The 19,700-nt window shown below is 36.7% G+C and overlaps 1 protein-coding gene across 1 annotated transcript; it reads right to left on the bottom strand.

The window, feature by feature from the left end:
• Positions 1–1,856: 1,856 nt before the first annotated feature.
• Positions 1,857–19,687, bottom strand: LOC140156060 (BCL-6 corepressor-like). Its single transcript, XM_072179176.1, has 8 exons — positions 19,424–19,687; positions 17,505–17,592; positions 15,663–15,736; positions 15,134–15,300; positions 10,910–11,055; positions 10,481–10,597; positions 7,910–8,066; positions 1,857–7,439 (listed from the first exon to the last, which is right to left on the bottom strand). Exons 1-8 carry the CDS (start codon positions 19,685–19,687, stop codon positions 7,172–7,174), a joined length of 1,281 nt encoding a protein of 426 aa, XP_072035277.1. The 3' UTR covers positions 1,857–7,171.
• Positions 19,688–19,700: the final 13 nt, after the last annotated feature.

Genomic DNA, 19,700 nt, shown 5'->3' on the forward strand with positions numbered 1-19,700 from the left:
TATGCACAGTATTTTTTTTATTTTTTTGGTCAAAGGTCATTTAGACGTCATTTCCGGTTTTAAGCTAAATATCTTCAAGAATTTTTATCTCCATAACTAAGCATAGTAGATTTTTTTAATTTAAACTGTAACAATGCATTTTCTCGGTGTATATGAGGTTTTTTTTATATTGGGGTCAAAGGTCATTAAGGAGGTCAAAACTTCAAATTTGCAAAAAAAATGTTTAAAACTACGGAAAAGTAGCTGTATCTCAGCCTATGGAAGACGGATAAAGCCCCTACATGGTACAGTGATGCACTATTAATGGTGTGAGATGTCCATAAACTTTAAGACTGGCATTTCCGGCCCGGCTAGGTTAAGATCTGTAACCAGATCTAGTTGTATATTGCTCAACGGGTGGTAAAAATCAGATTACGAGGGGTGTAAAATTGTCACCCTGGGCAATTCGAGATATCCAAGGTCAAAGTTTTTACAGGAGTCATAATTAAAAACTTGTCTAATTTTGTCCAAACCTATGTCAAATTATTCCTCTCGTCATAAGGATTCAGAAAATATCAATTTAGATGAAAATGGTCTCAATTGATTCTTTCTGTACAAACAACTTTGATAATGAATAGTTTGAACCACCTAGAATGACTTGTTGCACAGGTAACACATAAAAAATATGTCATTGCCAATTGAGTCCTACTGATTGCCAATTGAGTCCCTGAAAGGTACCCAAAGTAAAGAGTCGTTACAGTTGGTTATAACTATTCTTTATTAGATTGAGATAACAGTGCGAGCAATTTTAGACCATTCTCATAAAGATTGAAGCATTTTATCCCTCTTTACACTAACTTTTTGGCTTAAAACTCGCGACACGATAAGTCGGAAGTGGGCAAAGATGTTTTAGTAAAGCTAGATCAGAATTAGTGCACATGTTCACGTAACCTCCTTCAACTCATTTGCATAGAATTGGATACCAGGATCGTATTCTGATTCGTTGAACTTCTAATTAGCATACTTTTGGATACCTCCAAATTTGGATTTACCTAATTAATTATTAATGCGATTACGTTTATGGCAAGCCAAGGGGTCCAAAAGCGTGGAACTGCTACGCGTAGCTTCTTTCTCGTTACGAGCAGCTGTTTGACCAATCAAAATAGTCAAATTTAATCACGTGGTTGGGTCGTTAGCTGCGCGTGGTATAGTGCTAGCTATCCTCTTTCACAATTATTATCTTGTAATTAATTTACGGAATTAGCATAGATAACGAGCGGGTAAGGAGGCCAAATCACAACACGTGTCAAGAGAACATGTTGCTAATGCCTGGCTAAAATGACACAAAGCATATTTATTTAGTGTTTCCAAGTTTACACCGTGTTTAATAGCAAGTAACTTTATACTCGGGCTGTATTAGCGGTGCAGGGGATATGAAGGGCAAACAACAACTACCGGTACTACTGATGTAAAGCGCTGTGTAAAGATATTGCAGGGAAAGCGATATCACATGGCACTGTGTAAATATGGAGAGAGTAAAATGGGTCATCATTTTTTCGGAACCGGGGGGGTTCCTAAATTTACAAAAAGTCGGCGTCAATAAAATTGCGGCCATCACTATTTCGGCATCAAAAATGTTATGACCCCAGACACACACCACCGATACACCTTACCCCTAGACAGGCTAAAATTGTATTGAAATCAGTCTTTTTGAATACAATAAACACACTATCTGTAGTCATCTTGTGATTCCCTACATTTTGTCATTATCAATTTATGACCCCCTCCCCCTATTTTTCTTTCCAAAAAAGTATGACCCCCTATGTTTGGGATCCCATTCCGAAGAAAATGATAGCCCCCTAAATATAGAACAATCATCATTCTGTTCAGATATTACTTTAATAGCACCTATACCATTTCTTGCTGATATACTACAGATATTTTCATTTACAAAAATTAACAACGTAATATTTGTGAGAGAGGATGTTTACATCAGCTCCACGTGTTTAAAACCGCGAATCTGATTGGTTAATAAGCTGCACGTAACGAGAAAGAAGCTACGCGTAGCAGTTCCACGCTTTTGGACCCCTTGGCTTGCCATATACGTTGGTTACATCATGACGTCATTAGAGCTTGTCCTGGTGATGACCCCATGTTGACAATGGCTAAATATGCTGTATTAGTTCTGGCAATAAGAGTTCTGGAAAGGGTCCGGCGACGGTCCACCATTTTTTTCTTCAGATTTTGAGGTCATTTAGTAGACTTGCTTACCAGTCGTTTTCATTATCCTAACTACAGTTTGCACATTGAAAAATGAACTTCGACGTACGTGATACGAAAAATTCTTGCCGTACCTTTTTTGATTCATTTTTCAGCCGGGACGGTTACGTTGGCAGCCACGCATCGGTATAATACGGATGACCATTTCTTGTGTATAATTATTAGAATTCTGTGGAAGTGGGTCACTATACATTTTCTGAATCCTTTCGATATTGGTGTGGGTTTAGAAATGCGTAGTTTTGAATTTGACCCCTGTATAAACTTTGACCTTCGAAATCTTGAATTGCCCAGGGATGACAATTTTACACTCCACATAATCTCCTTTTGTGCCACCTATCATAACACTATTTACAGAGTGACAGTCCGTCGCCATTCTCCCTAAAAATCACACTTAGCCATAACTGTGTCATTTTTGGGTCTTATAGTACTTTATTTCAATAAAATTCAATGTACTTTTTTTTTATATCGTAAACCCGCTTCAAAATTCACTTGATATGCTTCAAGAACAGACTGCTTAATATGCATTCTTATGCATGTATGGTTGAAAATACATGACAACATTTCTTCTTAAATGTGCTTTTTAAAAAAACAAAAAAAAAAGTTCTACATGTCAATGAATGGTCATCCGTAACACAGTGGATATACGCCAACAGGTGGATGTTTATGGTGTTTTTGTTGGTATTACCCATAATGATATTACAAGTGCGGTATTTTTTCCCGTAATTAACATTTACATCGCATACATCATGTACGTAAGTATTTGAGGTTAGATTCCACGGTGTTTATTGTCGTTATTATTTCCTCTTCCTTAACAAATTTATTAGAATTAAAATTCTACCAGGTTTCTAACAGGGTTCGAACCAACAATCTATGGATCCGAAGTCCAAAGACTATATACCACTGTGCTACGAGTCCTTCTGCCAGAAAGGCGTCTGTTAATCATACTTACTGATTAATATTACTATACATATTTAATGAATACGTACATAAGTTTCCTAACCCTAACATTATTAGGCGAGACACTACGTATACAGTTGCGTAAACGGGCCCCCTATTCAAATGTTAACTACGGTAAAATAATTTGCATTACAAGTAGGCAAGACGTAGCTCCGTGTTTGACTCAAATATAAACGGACCCAAAAATTATTTTGCAAATGTTAATTACGGAAAAAAATACCGCGACCCCGGGCAGTGGCGGCACCAGGAATGTGGGCAAAAATCAAAATAATTATTTGCCTAAAATTTGACATTTTGGCCTTAAACGTTTTTTTTTTTTTTTTTTTAATTTCTCAGTTTGTTTATTTCTAAAATTGTGTGGGGCAAGATTGAGGATCCACCCCTGGCGCCGCCACTGGAACCGTGAGGGGTCTTTTTTTTTTATACAGGGTGTATCAAAATAAAGTATACAGTTTCTAAAATGCTACTAGAGTAAAAGGTATGGGGTATTTGGTCAAAATGCTATATACAGGGTGTATCAAAATAAAGTATAGAGTTTGAAAATTAAAAAGTATGAGGTATTTGTTCAAAAAGATATAATTGACAGCTGAATCAACATCTTGTCCTCACATGACTGTAAAATCCATTTTTTGTGACCATTAATATGAACTCAGTGGCTGTTTTTGAGAGCAGTTGCGCGATGTCAATTAAAATCAAAGCAACATGAAAATCACGATTCTCTTCGTACAACTGCATTTTTACCCGGGGCTCACAAATATAGCCTTATTAATGGTCACACGCCAGTGATTTTACAGTTGGGGGAGGACAAGATGTTGATTCAGCTATCAACTAAATTATTTTGACCAAGTATCTCGTACTTTTTAATCTAGTGGCATTTTTCAAACTGCATACTTTATTTTGATACATCCTGCAGTTGACATCTGAATCAACGTCTTGTCCTCCCATAACTGTAAAATCACTAACGTGTGGCAATTTATACGGACTCAGTGGCTATTTTTGCGAGCCGAGTAAAAATGCAGTTGCGCGAAGTCAATTAAAATAAAAAAACCCATGAAAATCCCATATTTAACCACTTTCTTTACAGTACTTGACAATCTGAGTCTTCAACGTGGACACCGGGGCATGGCCACCATTCCGCTGTATGCAGATATCAGCTCTCCTCAACATGGCATTCACACCACGTGATGTCAACATGTGCATGTATCTGGAGCTCATCAAGGTCTGCAGGAGGACTTGAGAAAACCTTTGATTTCAGATAGCCCCACAAGAAGAAATCCAGGAGTCCAAGAGATCTTAGGGGCCATTCCACTTGGTGCTTCATCTCAAAGGCGTTCTGTCAATTACTGTAAAGAAAGTGGTTAAACTGCGATTTTCATGTTATTTTAATTGACAAAAATGACAACCGAATCCTTATTAATGGTCACACGCCAGTGATTTTACAGTTGGGTGGGGACAAGATGTTGATTAAGCTATCAAATAAATTATTTTGACCAAATACCTCATACTTTGTAATCTAGTGGCATTTTTCAAACTGTATACTTTATTTTGATACACCCTGTATGTTGGACATTCATAATGGCTTTCTGCATTGGGAATTTTTTCTTTCCCATGTACAGATTTCTCTAACGTATTAATTATCGGTATATACCGTATTTCATAGAATATAGGCGGCAGCGTTAACAAGATATGACATGTAAGATTAAAGGGTGTTTGGTGGATCGGATGACACATTGGCACGTCTGTGACCAATGCTTAATTTCGACAAAATCATATTTTTGTTATCTTTCCAGGAAAGGAACAGTTATATACATACATGATCAAATCTTGTTATTCTTAAAGCAAACATCTGAATGGAAAAATTTCCTGCTGAGATCTACTGAAATTTCAAATAAAGTTGCAACAATGTCTTGCTCTTCAAATCTTTTAGAAAGAAAACTAAATAATGCAAATAAAATATCCAACAAAGAACACTATTGTCATGTGCAGCATTTTGCTATAAAAATACAATCCAATAAATAAACAAAATCAACTGTCAATTCAGAAAAACGTGTGGATCCCGTGTAAAGTGTAGTCACTGGACAGTTTAACAGCAACTTATAAATATGAAAATAAAACGAAATATGTAACAATGACCCCAGTTACATACACCTCATAATGTCTTTTTGCGTGAGACGCAAATTACTTTTACGTCGAATATATTGCATTGGTTATTTGGACATCATAAGTATCAGGTGTGTCGGAACATTTTGACCAAATTTACTATATGTGAGGTTTATGGAACTGGGCCCACCTGTTACATGAGGATTTGCATTTGACCTTTGGAATTACATATTATAAAGTTTTTTCCGCATGTGACACACAATAGACCAACTAATCACTGGTATACCGATAACCCAGATGAAAGTACAATATAATATGTGATATGATCAAGCCAAATCAGTCGGGTATATTGATTTTCAGATATAGCCAAAGACGACAATTTCTTTTGTTACATATTGTTTTGGAAATACTTCAACTGTTCATATGTCTGGAACTAAATGTTCAATTTCAATGGGGGTTTCTGCAAAATGTAGCTTTGCAAATGCTTCATACAATAATGTAAAAAACTGAACATTGACTATACCCAACATCAGACTGATTTTGCTTGATGAAACCACATACGCAGACCTATTATATTATGAAAACCCGCGTGCCGTGCCGTGTTTTGAAGGCGATTATGAAATAGTCTATATATCTTTTTTTCCTTCAAAATTATGAGGTACACTTCCATGGAATGTGGAATGTTTTTTTCCTTCAATAGGTATAAAGATTGTAAAATAATGAGCCTCTATATTGTTTCTTGTCTTATTTGAACGCAGAAAGTAAGAACAGTTCGTGGTAGTTTTAATGTATGTGCTGTACTCTACATATTCGCCAAATCTTTGTTTTTCTTGGCTAAACATCAAAATGGGAATTTCCTTATTTATTTGATATCACCAGAGCTGTAGAGGGTTACCGAAATTTGAACTCAAGTTGTAAACACTGTATTTAATATTCTTCAAATCTTTTAGAAAGAAAACAACATAATGCAAATAACATCCGCCAAAGACGGATCTTGCAGCATCTTGATATTTACAAAATAAATAAAATCCAATAAATAAACGATGAATAAATAAACAAAATCAACTATCAAGTCAGAAAAAATAAACAGTTGTGTATATCCCGTGTAAAGTCAAGTACCGGTACACAAAAGAGTTTAACAGCAACTATGACAGTAAAATGAAATCCTTTTGAATCACCGACATAAAATTGCAAATAGCGATTATTCCAGTAATACCGATGGGTTCACAGTGTTGATAAAAATAACCTATATATAATGTTATTCGTTTGTAGTAACACACGTAGGAAACTAGGAATCATATATTTTGATGGCAACATGAGCATCAGGCTGGATAAAAGTGTTTCAATTTGATGGTTACTATGTTCATTTCACAAAAAGAAATGAGACTTACGATAGACCAACTAACTGATTGCAATGGCACCGGTACTGGCAATCCAGACGCAAGTACAATATTTTGCACACCTAATCAGACTAACATAATCCCAATATGTCAATCAGCGGGTTTTGTTTTGACGGCGATCCTTATTTACGAAATATCGAACTTTTATCCCCATCAAAAATCACACGAAACACTTCCAAGGAATGTTTTTTCCTTCAAAAAGATTAATAAATTGCGCACCTCTTTATTGTTTCATGTTTGACTGCAGAATAAGAACGGTCCTTCGTAAGTTTTTATGCAGCTCTACTATCCTTGCTTTCATCATCAAATGGAAGTGACGCAATACCCTCCTTTAGCGAGTAATTGGTGACGTCATCAAGTTTCCACCAAAAGGGAATTATAGGCACACAATTACAACTCGCAACACTTTTCAAAGAAAACTTCTTTGATCACCACTACATGCTGCACCTTTAAGTTCACCTCACAAATTCAGTATCAATATCCAAAGCTTGACGAATGCTATCATTCAATGCAACAAGTTCCACTGTTTCAGAGTCACTAACATGACCATGTACTTTAGGCGGCATGTCAGCGGGCAGTGACGCAAGACCCTCCCTCAGCGCGTAATTAAACTCACGACGTGTGATGGTGATAGGTTCTACGTCTTCACACGTATTAATGACGTCATCAAGTTTGCCGCCAAGAGCCTTCCTAACGTCTGCTAGAAGTAGCCAATTTCTGGGTCTGTAAGTAAATGGAACATTTGCAACATGACAAAAATACGCTATACGTTATAAGCATGACGATACAAATGTATACATACACCTTTGTTATAAAGAAATATCAAGAAGGTAGTGTCTGGAAACAATTTATTCTGCCTTATGAAATCAGTTTCATTTGCTACATACCTTTTCGTATTTCTAAGATGAACTTATTGACCTACGTATAACTGATACATTCCCTGCAAACAATAATCTAAGTATTTTCAATCAATATTCGTGCTAGAAATCTTTAATCTATGATTTAGGTATGTGGTAACCACTCCCAAGTCCCTTTCTTTAAAAAAACAAAACAAACTCAAGCCTGCGGTACAAAGATAGACGAGTTTTATGGGTCAAGTACCTCTCTTTTTCTCCTCCCCCCTTTTTTTTTCTTCTGTCTACATCACTATCTTAACTCAATAATTAGAACATACTTCAAAACATTATAATTACCCATTGTCACGGGCGAGTTGCAGATTATATGTTTGTAAATGTGGAGTTTCACAGAATTCAAACATGATATCATCATCAAGAGTACTTTCTTCACTTGGAGAGTCATCGTTGTGGATCTCACCAAACACACCAACACCATCATTGTCCGATTTACAATCTGCAGTGAAAAAAATAAGTACGTGAAAAGGATACGAACACAGATTGGGTGTGGCTGTGTTGTAATGATTATTTCATCAACAAGATAAATATTTGGTGCACACGCACCAATATGAACCTCGCGCCAATCGATCCGTGTTCAACGTATAAGTGACGTATATTTCATTGCTTAAGCATTGGAGAAATAGGTAACCTTAAAAAAAGGGACCCAAATTTTATGATTTTCTTATAACTATAATACTGTTAGGTGTACGACCCCCAGGTTTGTTTTATTGTATTCTTTTTTTTTCTCATTCATTTCATACCACCCAGAGGATAATACTAGAAACCATTGATCCACCAATAAAACTCTTGACATAACATGACACCCCTTGATGAACCATACCCCTTGACCATGTTGACCCGCCATGATACCCCTTGACTCACCTGCATGACCCACCATGACACCCATTGACCTACCCTTTGCTTTCCCTTTAAAGGGAATTTTATTAAACACCCCAACGGAAAGAATTTCTTTTTTTTAAATTCGCGATATAATACAAATTTTATACCAAATTATTCAAAATTGATATTTTTTGACATTTAACAGTCCTCGAAATGAACTTTATAACTACTTCTTTATGTAGCTGGGAGGAAAAGCCGTCCATCATTTGAAAATTGTGATCATCCGTATTGAAGATACGTATTTTCCCCCCAAATACCAAATTGGACCTCTGCGTCACTAGACGGGAGTTTTCCAACTTATGATTAAACATTATGGATTTGCAACTTGCATTGCGTCACAATTGGATGTTCGAACATTACGATGAGACACAACTGGATTATGCCTCTGCTTAGATACTTTCCAACACCCCAGGTGGGGTCAAACGAAAAGGAAAATCTAGTGTGTGCGCACTAGTGGACAGTTTAGTTGCTTTTAAGGAAGTGGTCTTGGATGCTTTGCTTGAATTGAAGTGAGTCTTGTTTGTTGCGTTAATGTTGCTGGTAGAGTGTTCCACTCTTATTGTTCTGGGGTAATAGGAGTACTTGAAGACGTCCTTGCTGACTTGTAGTTCTTGATACGAGTTTGGATAGCTACGTTTACAGTGCAACAGAGCATAAATGCCCAAAACTGCAATTTTGGACAGATTGACACGTAATTTAAAATCTAGATTAAAGTGAAAGATGTCACTTACAACATTTTTTGAGCAACCTCTGATCTTTAATTAGGTTGCAAAATTTGACACGTTTTCGTACATTTTCATATAATTAGCATAATAAAAAGAAATGTATGAAAACAATTAATTAATCGTCAAAAATTAGTATTTTAGTTACAAAATTCCAAACATTCTATACCAAATTTTTGCCATACACGCACAGGAGCTGTACTTTTAAAATCCGCGCCTAATCAATAATGAGTCTTTCACTCCATTGTTAAAGTACTGTGCTCCCTGCAGCATTATTGAGTGACCAGGTCCTTGAGTGTGATGGTTTTGTAGCAGATGACAGTGTTCATTCAAGCCTATCAAGGTCAGTTATTAGCCACTTGCTGAATGGCTGGGTATTATCAGCTAACAAAGAGATGCCTTATGCAGCTACCAATCACAGTAGAGGTTTGATAACATTTTGTTAAAAACCCAAAAGTGATACAAGGACAAAGCTATGCATGTTGGTACTTGATTGTTTGGATTCCTATATGTTTAACATCCCTTATGCGTTTTATGCGTAGTGGATATTGTTCATAAATTATATAGCTTTCAAATTTTGGGCATTTATGCTCTGTTGCACTGTAGTATGACTAATTTTATAATTATAATGCAACATTATCGTTTTTAATTTACGATACGTCATAATGAGAATTTCACAGACCTGCCAACCTACCGAAGTCAGAATGAGGGACATTGAGAGCAAAACCTTGTACATGTACATAAACCAGGTACCGAAAAATTCCAAGACTTGAGGTGTGCAATACTTTCAGAATTCAGAGAAGGGTTTGCAGGTCTGAATTTATCACAATACACTAAAGAGAATGGTATAACAAATTTCAAAGTGACATTTTCATCATTTTCTGCTGTTCTTACATTTAAATTTGCCATCACTGAAATTTTCAGAAAACAGGACTGTCCCTCATTTTCACTTTGGTAAACCCCAAATGAGGGACAGTCCCTCAAAATGAGGGACAGTTGGAAGGTCTGATTTCAATGCGTCATAAATGGATTTTGCAACTTGGGTATACGGTGCACGTCATAAGTGTATTTTATAACTTACGACGGACATACCAGTATTTGACAACTTACGATGGGTATAGAATATTCAAGTTACTGTAAGGTTGCCGTTCTGGAAGAAGAACTGAGTCTGATAGCCGTATAAACAGCTATACAAACGCGTAATATGTATAAGCTGTATCAAAATGACTGATACCCATGCATAACTTACCTATGGATGAGGCAATAGAGCTACGGAATCGCCACTCCGTATCTTGCAAAGTATCAACGCAATCTGGGTATTCCTCTTTGTCCAATTCCCATTCACCATTGACATCGCGTAAATAACCTATGGAAACAAGCATGGTGGAGATGTGCTGGATTTGTGGGAAATACGTTGTGTTGTGTACTAGTCCAACTTTCACATCATATTGAATTTATGGCGCGTTATTCTGATTTATAATCTTTTTTCAGCTGCTTTATTTGTGTTTCACACATTTGCTGTAACATTAGGGTAGTACCATAAAAAGTTTCACGAGTTATTATATGGTTGCACAAGATGGGGTTCCCCATGAGTATTTTCTCGGTCCTGCATTATATTATATTATTACATCGATATAGCAATGAGATTTTTAGACTGTTTATTTATAAGACAACTCACCGATGATAAACGATCTCATTTGTTGATTTCTTGCAAGTGTGAGGGGTGTTCTTCCAGAGTATGTGGCAACTAGTGGATCAGCACCGAATGCTAAAAGGAGACGTACTATATCCATGTGATGATTGTCAACTGCGTCGTGAATTGGCCTATAGTAAATAGAAATAAATCACATATTTACGATTAATAAACCTTACTTTTACTTCCTGTTTTACCTTTGTCTTTGTTTTAACACATTCCTATACTGGAAAGTAATCCAATATTATCAAACGTGGCAACTACATAATAACGCGTTTGAATATAACCATTGTCATAGTGTTACCTTGGCTTAAACAGAAAAAAAAATTCCGTCCGTTTTCAAAATGTTGTTTTTGATAATATATTACAAATTCGGAATCCCCATGTGTAATAATTTTGCTATTCAACTAATACTTAAATTTGATGATATCTATCTTCAGAGTATCAGTTCCTACCCTTTTCTGTAGTGGTCAATGCATGAGGATTTGGTCACGCTTGCTGGTCTTGGTATGTCGTGCCCATGGGTTACGTGCGTATTTATAAATATGTATTTATAAATATAGTCGAAGCATACTAATTAATGTAAATTCGGTGAAAATAATGGATATTAACCAATATCTTTGGATATGGGTCCCTATTTTTGTCGGGATTTTTGTTTAATTTAGGCCTCCCTTAGAAATGGGTGTGGGTTCGGAAGTTCGAACCACACACCCATGTCAATAAAATACCAAGCTTCCCGGGGCAGGGCACGTTCAAATGGGGATAAAAACTTCCAAGGAAAATTTAGCGATTATAATTTGTTTGAATGTATGGGGATTAGCTTGCCACAACGCAATCTAATCCATCAAAATGGCCGGGCGCTATATAACCTGGTACACAATGTCCGTAAATATCGCAATATCATGTACGAAACTTTTCTTGCGATATTCAATTCAAGGGCAAAGGCAAAAAGGGCACCGCTTTTCAAACCCAATGAGTCGTATAAGAAGTTCAAGGATAAATGGTAACCCGAATCTCATGCATGCATTACTCTCTTTTTGTCAATGGTAAAAATACACGCAGTTCGTATTTATTTTTTCCTCAACGTACAATTAAAATTAATTACTCGACTCTTAAAGGTGGATGGTCACTCGTTATTGTGTTTTCCATCTTACACCGAGGCCAACCATTATATCAGGTATCCCTGATTATCATCATTATATACCGGTACCATATTCCAAATATTTTGAGTTATATTGCTCAGGCGGTTTTGACATTAGAAACGTACATAACAATTTCCCATACAATTATAGTACTTCTGGTAATGGTTACCCGGCACATTTTACCACATTTTCCACACTGCAAAAACAAATGTTTATATATAAACACGGTTATAGTGTATATTTAGGACAACACTTCATAAACACGTAGTAGAATAAATACGCGCCACGCTATGTCGTGTTTAAATATAAACATTCTGTTTTTACAGTGCACACCATCTAAACAGAATATATCTCGGGCGTAATTATTTATTGATGAATGCGAAAATGTTTTCTTCTGCTAAGAAAATCTCAGTTTTGATGATATGAGGAAAATATGGGGGACGAGGCTGTCGATCTCGTCATTCATCTCTTAATGTTTTGGAATTTTTTGAAATGCTAAATTTAAACATCCTAATTTTAGCAAGCATTTCTATATAAAGTGTATAAAACTACTATGAAAATTAAGTAAGGGAAGCATTATGGCTACTAAAAAGTAGTTTTAATCAGAGAATATGTAATATCTCTTTCTCTCTGCTTTAATGCATTGCAAGAGCTTACGAGTATGTAGTGAAATATTGAAATTGGATAAAATAATAATAATAATGGTAAATTCAATCACAAGCAAAGCAATATTAATAGCTCTATATTAATAATTTAACCTTTGTGGATAAAAATGGTACAGATTATATTATTATTATAAGTAGAAGAAAATGTGAAATCAAATGCAAAATAATGTTACAGCAAAGCGTTTGCAGGGTATTGATTATTCATTTATCTGTGTTCGTTCTTCCAAGGGGGAAATCTATACACGGTAATAATATCAGTTACAGAGGCTAACAGAACGGAAACTGAACGTCGATTATGACAAAATTAGATAATATTTTTATGCTACACCGAAAACCTTGTTAACTAATCACTATTTTTGTGAATTGTATTTAGATACGGTGGCGATTTGAAACACAGCAAGCATGATAACTGGCACTTTTTTTTTGTAACTGGCAGCATTTTTGTTATAACCTTGACTATATAATATGATGTTTTTTCTGACAACAACAACACCAACACCAACAACAACAACAACAACAACAACAACAACAATAGCAGCAACAATAATATTAATAATAATAACTCTATGGTCGTATGTAATAAATCAGAATAATAAAATTGAAAACAGTATTCGCAAGTCAAGTCGTGCCGCTTGAATGACTTCAATGCACAAATGATTTGTTATTGTGATTTGGCTTCTGTTATTTTCCTTTACTATCAACTATACCTTACTGACTCATTATACTACTGAATAGTTACTTATCTATAGTCATCATAATGTACGATATTTAAAAATGAATTTTGTTATTTTTTTTCAAACCAGATTTTATGGACATATTTGTCATGTTTACCATGCTTAAACCTAATTGGAATTAGCCAAATTCATTGCCCTTGTAGAAGAGAGCAATTTTGAACTACTATATTTAACATTAAGATTATAAATCCCATAGAATATTAAAATTAAGCGGCCAAGACAGTTTGTGGGGTTTCTTTCATTGTACCTCATTATTTCGGCCTATAATAACCAGATATAACCTTCCTGACAGTTTTGACTGTTTCGTAAAGAATAACAGAATCAAAATTTGACCGAAATCGTATATTATGGCTTTTTATTATATCAATAAACACACAGGTCATAACTAACGGTGTACCTACACTGGTAGAATATACACTTTATACATTTACTACCGTCAGTGCCGTCGTCAGAGTAATGACCGCAATATCCATATTGTTCTTTCAGGCATATGAAATATCATAAATGCGAGTAACAATAATAATGCGTTTTCGGTCGCACTGCATTAAAAGCGATATGGGTTGATTTTCCAGAAAAAATACACGAATTTTGAAAGATAAAAGCATTCGAAGAAACAGTACCCCACGTCAATGCCGTGATTTATTTACAAATCGAAAAGGAAGCTTCAAAGCAATATTTTAAGTCATTTTTCAAGTCATTTTTGACGTTTCAAAGCAAAAACAACCCTAAAAGTGTTTATTGGATTTGAAAACAACATTTTGTATTTTTAGATCTGAAGCAAATCAAATGAGGCTGAGGCTGGTTTAGACTTGAATTTAACTCTATGGAAAAGCTTACTAACAACAACACTAGCCTATTCTTACAAAAAAAATCACCCTGATCCTGTTACACACCCACTACACACCAGGATTTTCAGAACCAGTACCGTATTGGTCCGAGTATAGTGCCACCCGTTTTTAGGTGAAAATTTTTCACAATTGTTTTTTTTATATTTTTTTCGGTTTTGGAGTGTCCCTGGACCTAGACCTAGATGCTAGGATCATTCATGGTTGACCTAAAAAAAAAAAATTCAAGATGTTTTGTGTTTTTAATATGAAAATTGATAATTTGTATTCATGTCATACTCTATTAATGATTTCAAAATGCATTCAAATTCAATGCATGGGGGGTGGGACTATACTCGAACGTGGGACTATACTCGGACATCTATACATAGATTTTGTTTCACCCATGTAGATTCACCAAATCAGATTGGCCCGAGCCCATGGCCCAAGATCCAGGGGGTCTATATAATTATGGAAGGATATAAAAGAAAAGAAAAGAAAAGGAAAGAAAAGAAAAGAAAAGAAAAGAAAAGAAAAGAAAAGAAAAGAAAAGAAAAGAAAAGAAAAGAAAAGAAAAGAAAAGAAAAGAAGAAAAGAAAAAGAAAAAGAAAAAGAAAAAGAAAAAAGGAAAGTGTGAAAAGAATAAAAATAAGAGAACCCAAACCAAACACACAAACGTATTTCAAATTTGCAATTAAAATAAGGAAATCTCTATTTCAGAGGGCGGGGGTTGGGGCTCCGAGTAGAGCAAAAGAAAAAGAGAACAAACGAGGAGAGGGCAAGAAAATGGTATGTCTGGGATATATCATATGTTTTCCTTTAGCAACAAGCAAACGGATAGTACCTGGTCCCATCAGCAGCACTAGCGTTAACATCGGCTCCATGTCTAAGAAGATGCTCGGCGACTTGAAGGCAACCATTGACACAGCATTCATGGAGTGGTGTGTAACCTGCATTGTCTTTGGTATTTATATCACACATCTGATAATCGATGCAATAGATGGCCACATCCTGTCAATCAATCATTATGATCAATCAATCAATCGATCAATCAATACACAACAAGACTTTTGAATGATATTAGGATTATGCTTGGGCTAGCATTAGGGTTAGGTTTTAGGATCTGGGCATTTAGGGTTAGGATTAGAAGATAGACTTTTATAGGATATGGTTGAGGGTGGTGGCCACTATTGTAAAGTTGCTCTGATACACTTCTAAATGATACGGGGCTGCAGGCTGCAATAATTATGAACCCGGTGGTAAAACGGCATGCCAAAAAATGTTTGCCCCCTCTTGACCTGCCAAAATTGCTTGCCCTCCCTCTCTCGACCTGTCTAAGTGTTTAAGAATTGGTCATAAAAATTATTACTTACATCTCTGGCCATCCTGCATGCTCGGTGTAGTACCGTTTCACCAAGTTTCTTATTGCATATCAGCTTCTTTAGGTCTGTAATGCAAAAGTAAAAATTCTGGTAATGAAATTCTGATGTTTTCTTTGGGTCAAAAGTAGGACCGGCATTGTATTATAATTATCGTCGCCAACTCGACATCGCCATCAACATTTAATTTTATAGTCGTCCTCCTCCACCTATATATCTTCATCTCTGTAATGTCCGTAAAAACATCGTAAGGACTCATACAAATGGACACAACACAACACGATGAGCCACAATACTTTGACTAGCTCTCGATCAGAGCCCTCGCAGTACCTTAGAAGATCCAGTGATCCCTGAGTAAAATAAATCCAAGCAAGTGACTAGTAAAGCAAAATGTAAGGCCAATCCCTGCCTGATTAGACCATTCTGTTAAATTAATACCACTAGTACAGAGCTGGGCAAGCTACATAAGTCACCAACAAGTAGGACCACTATGCAGTAAAGATCACTGTCTATCCACAGATATTGGTCTACCACACCCACCAACCGCTCAAGTCCACTCACCGAGGCCGGTCTTTACTATAGTGTCAGAGGCATGATTTCTTTCAATTGGATGGAAAATAGGTCGGCTTTGGAGCAAAGCTATACTTTGACCAGAAACCACCGCGCGGGTGGTCCCCGTCACCAGATTAGCATTAGGTGAGGACCACTCAGAAAGCACAACAAAAATAAAGGCCATGCAGTATACGGTAGCCCAACATTTATCCGGGTATGTTCCGGATTCTCCGCAATTGCTTTCACTAGGAACAGGCACAATGTCTAGAAATACATAGTGTTTGTCCAGGGCTGCCCAGGCTTTGCCAAGACAGGGGATTATCTCACATGTTTTTGTGCCCAGGAATGTATAGATATCTAAAATCAATGTAAAGTTGTCCTGGTTTTGCCAGACTTGTCCAGACCATGGTTTACCCCCGGGGTTACCCTGCATGCCATGTAAAAATGTTTACAGAGCGGTCCAATATAATGGACAAAGCAAGTAAATGGCTTGGAAATAAGTATATAATTGGAATGACCACAAGGCCAATGATTCCAAACCTCTTTTCACTGTATAGAGTAGCAGTCCATGCATGAAATGTTAATCCTGCCATAATAACTTTTAATGCTTCCAATTATTTGCTTATCTGCAGGCCATGTCTGGGCAACTCTGGATCAGACCTGGGCAATTCTGCTTTGATGTTGGCAGTCTGTACATTGCTGGGCACAAAACACCAAAGATAATCTCCCTGTCTGGACAAAGCCTGGGTAGACCTAGACAAAAACTACGTATCCCTGGACATGGGCTGTTCCTGGCGTTTCGGTTTTTATGTGACCTGTGGTTTTTGACTGCGATTTTCAGGTCAATTAATGATTTGCTCAAGTTATTCGGGGACTTTGTTCTTCTCGACGTTTTCGGAAAATGTTTGCAGCTGCGGAAGACGAGTGCGTCTGTCACAACGGAAACCCGGTAAATGTCACATTTAAGATAAACCATCAAGATATGCTAATAAGGGTCAGGTGTTACTAACCATAACCCTAACAATAACCATAACCCTAATAACCCCAGACCCTAAACATATCGTGGTTGTCTTAAATGAGACATCTATCGTAAAACCGCCCATACGATTATATCTTAGCCAATGTAGCAGAATAGACTTGTGATTCTACGTACACTGAAAAAATACTCATTACAACACTACCATAATTTAGAATGTAGCTTATATATTTTGTTTCACAAAGTATACCTCCTACCAGGATGATTGCATAATTCCACAAAACACGTCATCAAAATCAGCAACTTACCTGCAGGTGGTTCGGGGCGTACAATCTGAACTGGAGGTGGTTGGTTCGTAACTGGCTCAGTTTCGTATCCGGGGTCGAATGGTTCTTGCTGAAAAATTAATATATAAGTTCATTATTTTTAAGAAAATCAATCGGCAGAGAACAACGCAAAAATCTTACGGCAAAAGTGTTATACAAATAGACATGTCTTCAAGAATATAAAAGTTACATAACAGAAAGATGTCTCGGCTGACCAGACTCAAGCTATAACTATCTTCCAGCAAATCATGTATGACTAGAAGAAACAAATGAAACGTCTTACATATTAGACGTGTCTTCCATGCAGACAATGACTGGTGTCTTGAATTTGGAGAGGTCTTGCGTAAAAGCGCGACTTTGTGTCTTAATGGGAAGTGCCTAATCCCTTCCTCAAAGAACGTTTCTTAGATTGTGTTTTGAGGCACATGATTCTATTCTTCCTATTGTTGATGTTTAAAGCTTGGCAAGACACCATTTTATTTACAGAAAACGATATGTGGTGCTTAGACAAAAAATTACAGTCTAAGGTGGCCGACTCAGGAATTTCAATTGCAATAATAATATCACGTGGTTTACTCCACAGAAGGACATATATTACTTAAACAAGTCCTGAACATACAAGTCAATGATTTGGTGTGATCCAGGTCATTCGGCACATGTGGTAACCACATGACCTTTCTTTTTTTCGAGTCAATTGTATAAACGAATCAGGATATTTTGTGGATAAGTTTTTTCGTCCCTGCACTGAAACGAAACTTTTATCCATTGTAAATACCCACAAAAATGTAAATCCTGCATTACGTTGCTATTTCCTCTTCAACCCCTGAGCAATTGTGCCCCAAATCGGATCTCAGGTAGGCGTCTGCTATACTTTGATCAGCTCGTAATCGGCGGGAATTGTTAGATTTTCACCACTACGCCGAAAAGTAGACCCACGTTAAGAGTGATATAGTTGACCTGTCTGATCTATATTGTGCGTGTTAAATAAAGTAGACAAAATGGGACTTCTATTAATAATTTGTGATGCTTCTGGCGAGATGTCACAAAGCAATTCTCCAAAAAAAATATATTGATATTAATCCGCGATGTTATAAGGCCCGCCGATTACGATCTGATGAAACTAAAGTAGGTTTATAGTATGACTTGTGACACGTGTACGAGGTCAAAGATCATTGAGAGGTTAACTTAAAAAAACTGTCAAGCATGTACCAGGTAACTAATTCCTCTTCAACAACTCTTTAAACCAAATTGGACCAGTTTCATAAATGTATTCAAATGTCACGTGTATGAGGGCCAAGGTGATTTACATGTCACCTCTTAATTTACTAGCGAATATGGAACTAGCAAATACAACGTGCATATATATCGCATCACGATTTTACTAATCTACTTGTTAAATAATAACACCTCGGATTTGCTTGTGTAAATACATTACGAAAAGCTTAATTATTTCACTGAGCATGCGGAGGCAAATTACCAAAGACTTGAACCGAGCCACTGCAACAATGTATTTCAACTTGGAAAAACAGTGGCATGGTAGACGGGAATTATATAAATAACCATAATTTTTCACCAGGTTCGCTGTCGCAAATAATAAAGGAGACAAGTAGAAAAATGATCCCGCCTGGGAATCGAACCCAGGACCTCAGGATTACGAGACCTGCGCCTTAACCACTGGGAGCTTCATGATTAGGCTGGTAGTTAAAGTGACCGTTTATGGGTTCGAATTTCACCAGCCTAATCATGAAGCTCCCGTGGCCCAGTGGTTAAGGCGCAGGTCTCGTAAACCTGAGGTCCTGGGTTCGATTCCCAAACGGGATCATTTTTCTACTTGTCTCCTTTAATATTTGCGACGGTGAACCTGGTGAAAAATTATGTTTATTTAATGTATTTCAACTTACCTTAATTTGTATATGAGTCAAGGTATCACCGTCATCGTGTTTCGTCTTGGCATCGTTTTCATCACCACACGACATATTACAATTTTCATCGTTTTTACACTGGCTCGGAGACGTTGGACCCAAATGTTTGGTCTTCTTCTTCCTCTTGCCACTCACTGGCTCATCGTTCAACATTGTATCCGTCTTGGCATTGGGATTCAAGGATACAAACTTTAACTTGGTATGGTTATCTGGATCCATCAAAACTTGTAATGGCCTTTGCATATCGCCTTTAGTA

The sequence above is a fragment of the Amphiura filiformis genome, chromosome 6, assembly GCF_039555335.1.
Source record: "Amphiura filiformis chromosome 6, Afil_fr2py, whole genome shotgun sequence".
NCBI lineage: Eukaryota > Metazoa > Echinodermata > Ophiuroidea > Amphilepidida > Amphiuridae > Amphiura > Amphiura filiformis.

What these genes read in the sequence shown, in the direction of transcription:
- LOC140156060 (XM_072179176.1), bottom strand. Translation starts at nt 19,687, where the DNA reads ATGCAAAGGCCATTACAAGTTTTGATGGATCCAGATAACCATACCAAG. An exon ending in ACGCCCCGAACCACCTGCAG is followed by an intron (nt 15,737 to 17,504) that starts GTAAGTTGCTGA and finishes TTTGCATTACAG; the next exon opens with ACCTAAAGAAGCTGATATGC. An exon ending in AGTGCTGCTGATGGGACCAG is followed by an intron (nt 11,056 to 15,133) that starts GTACTATCCGTT and finishes TATTTACTATAG; the next exon opens with GCCAATTCACGACGCAGTTG.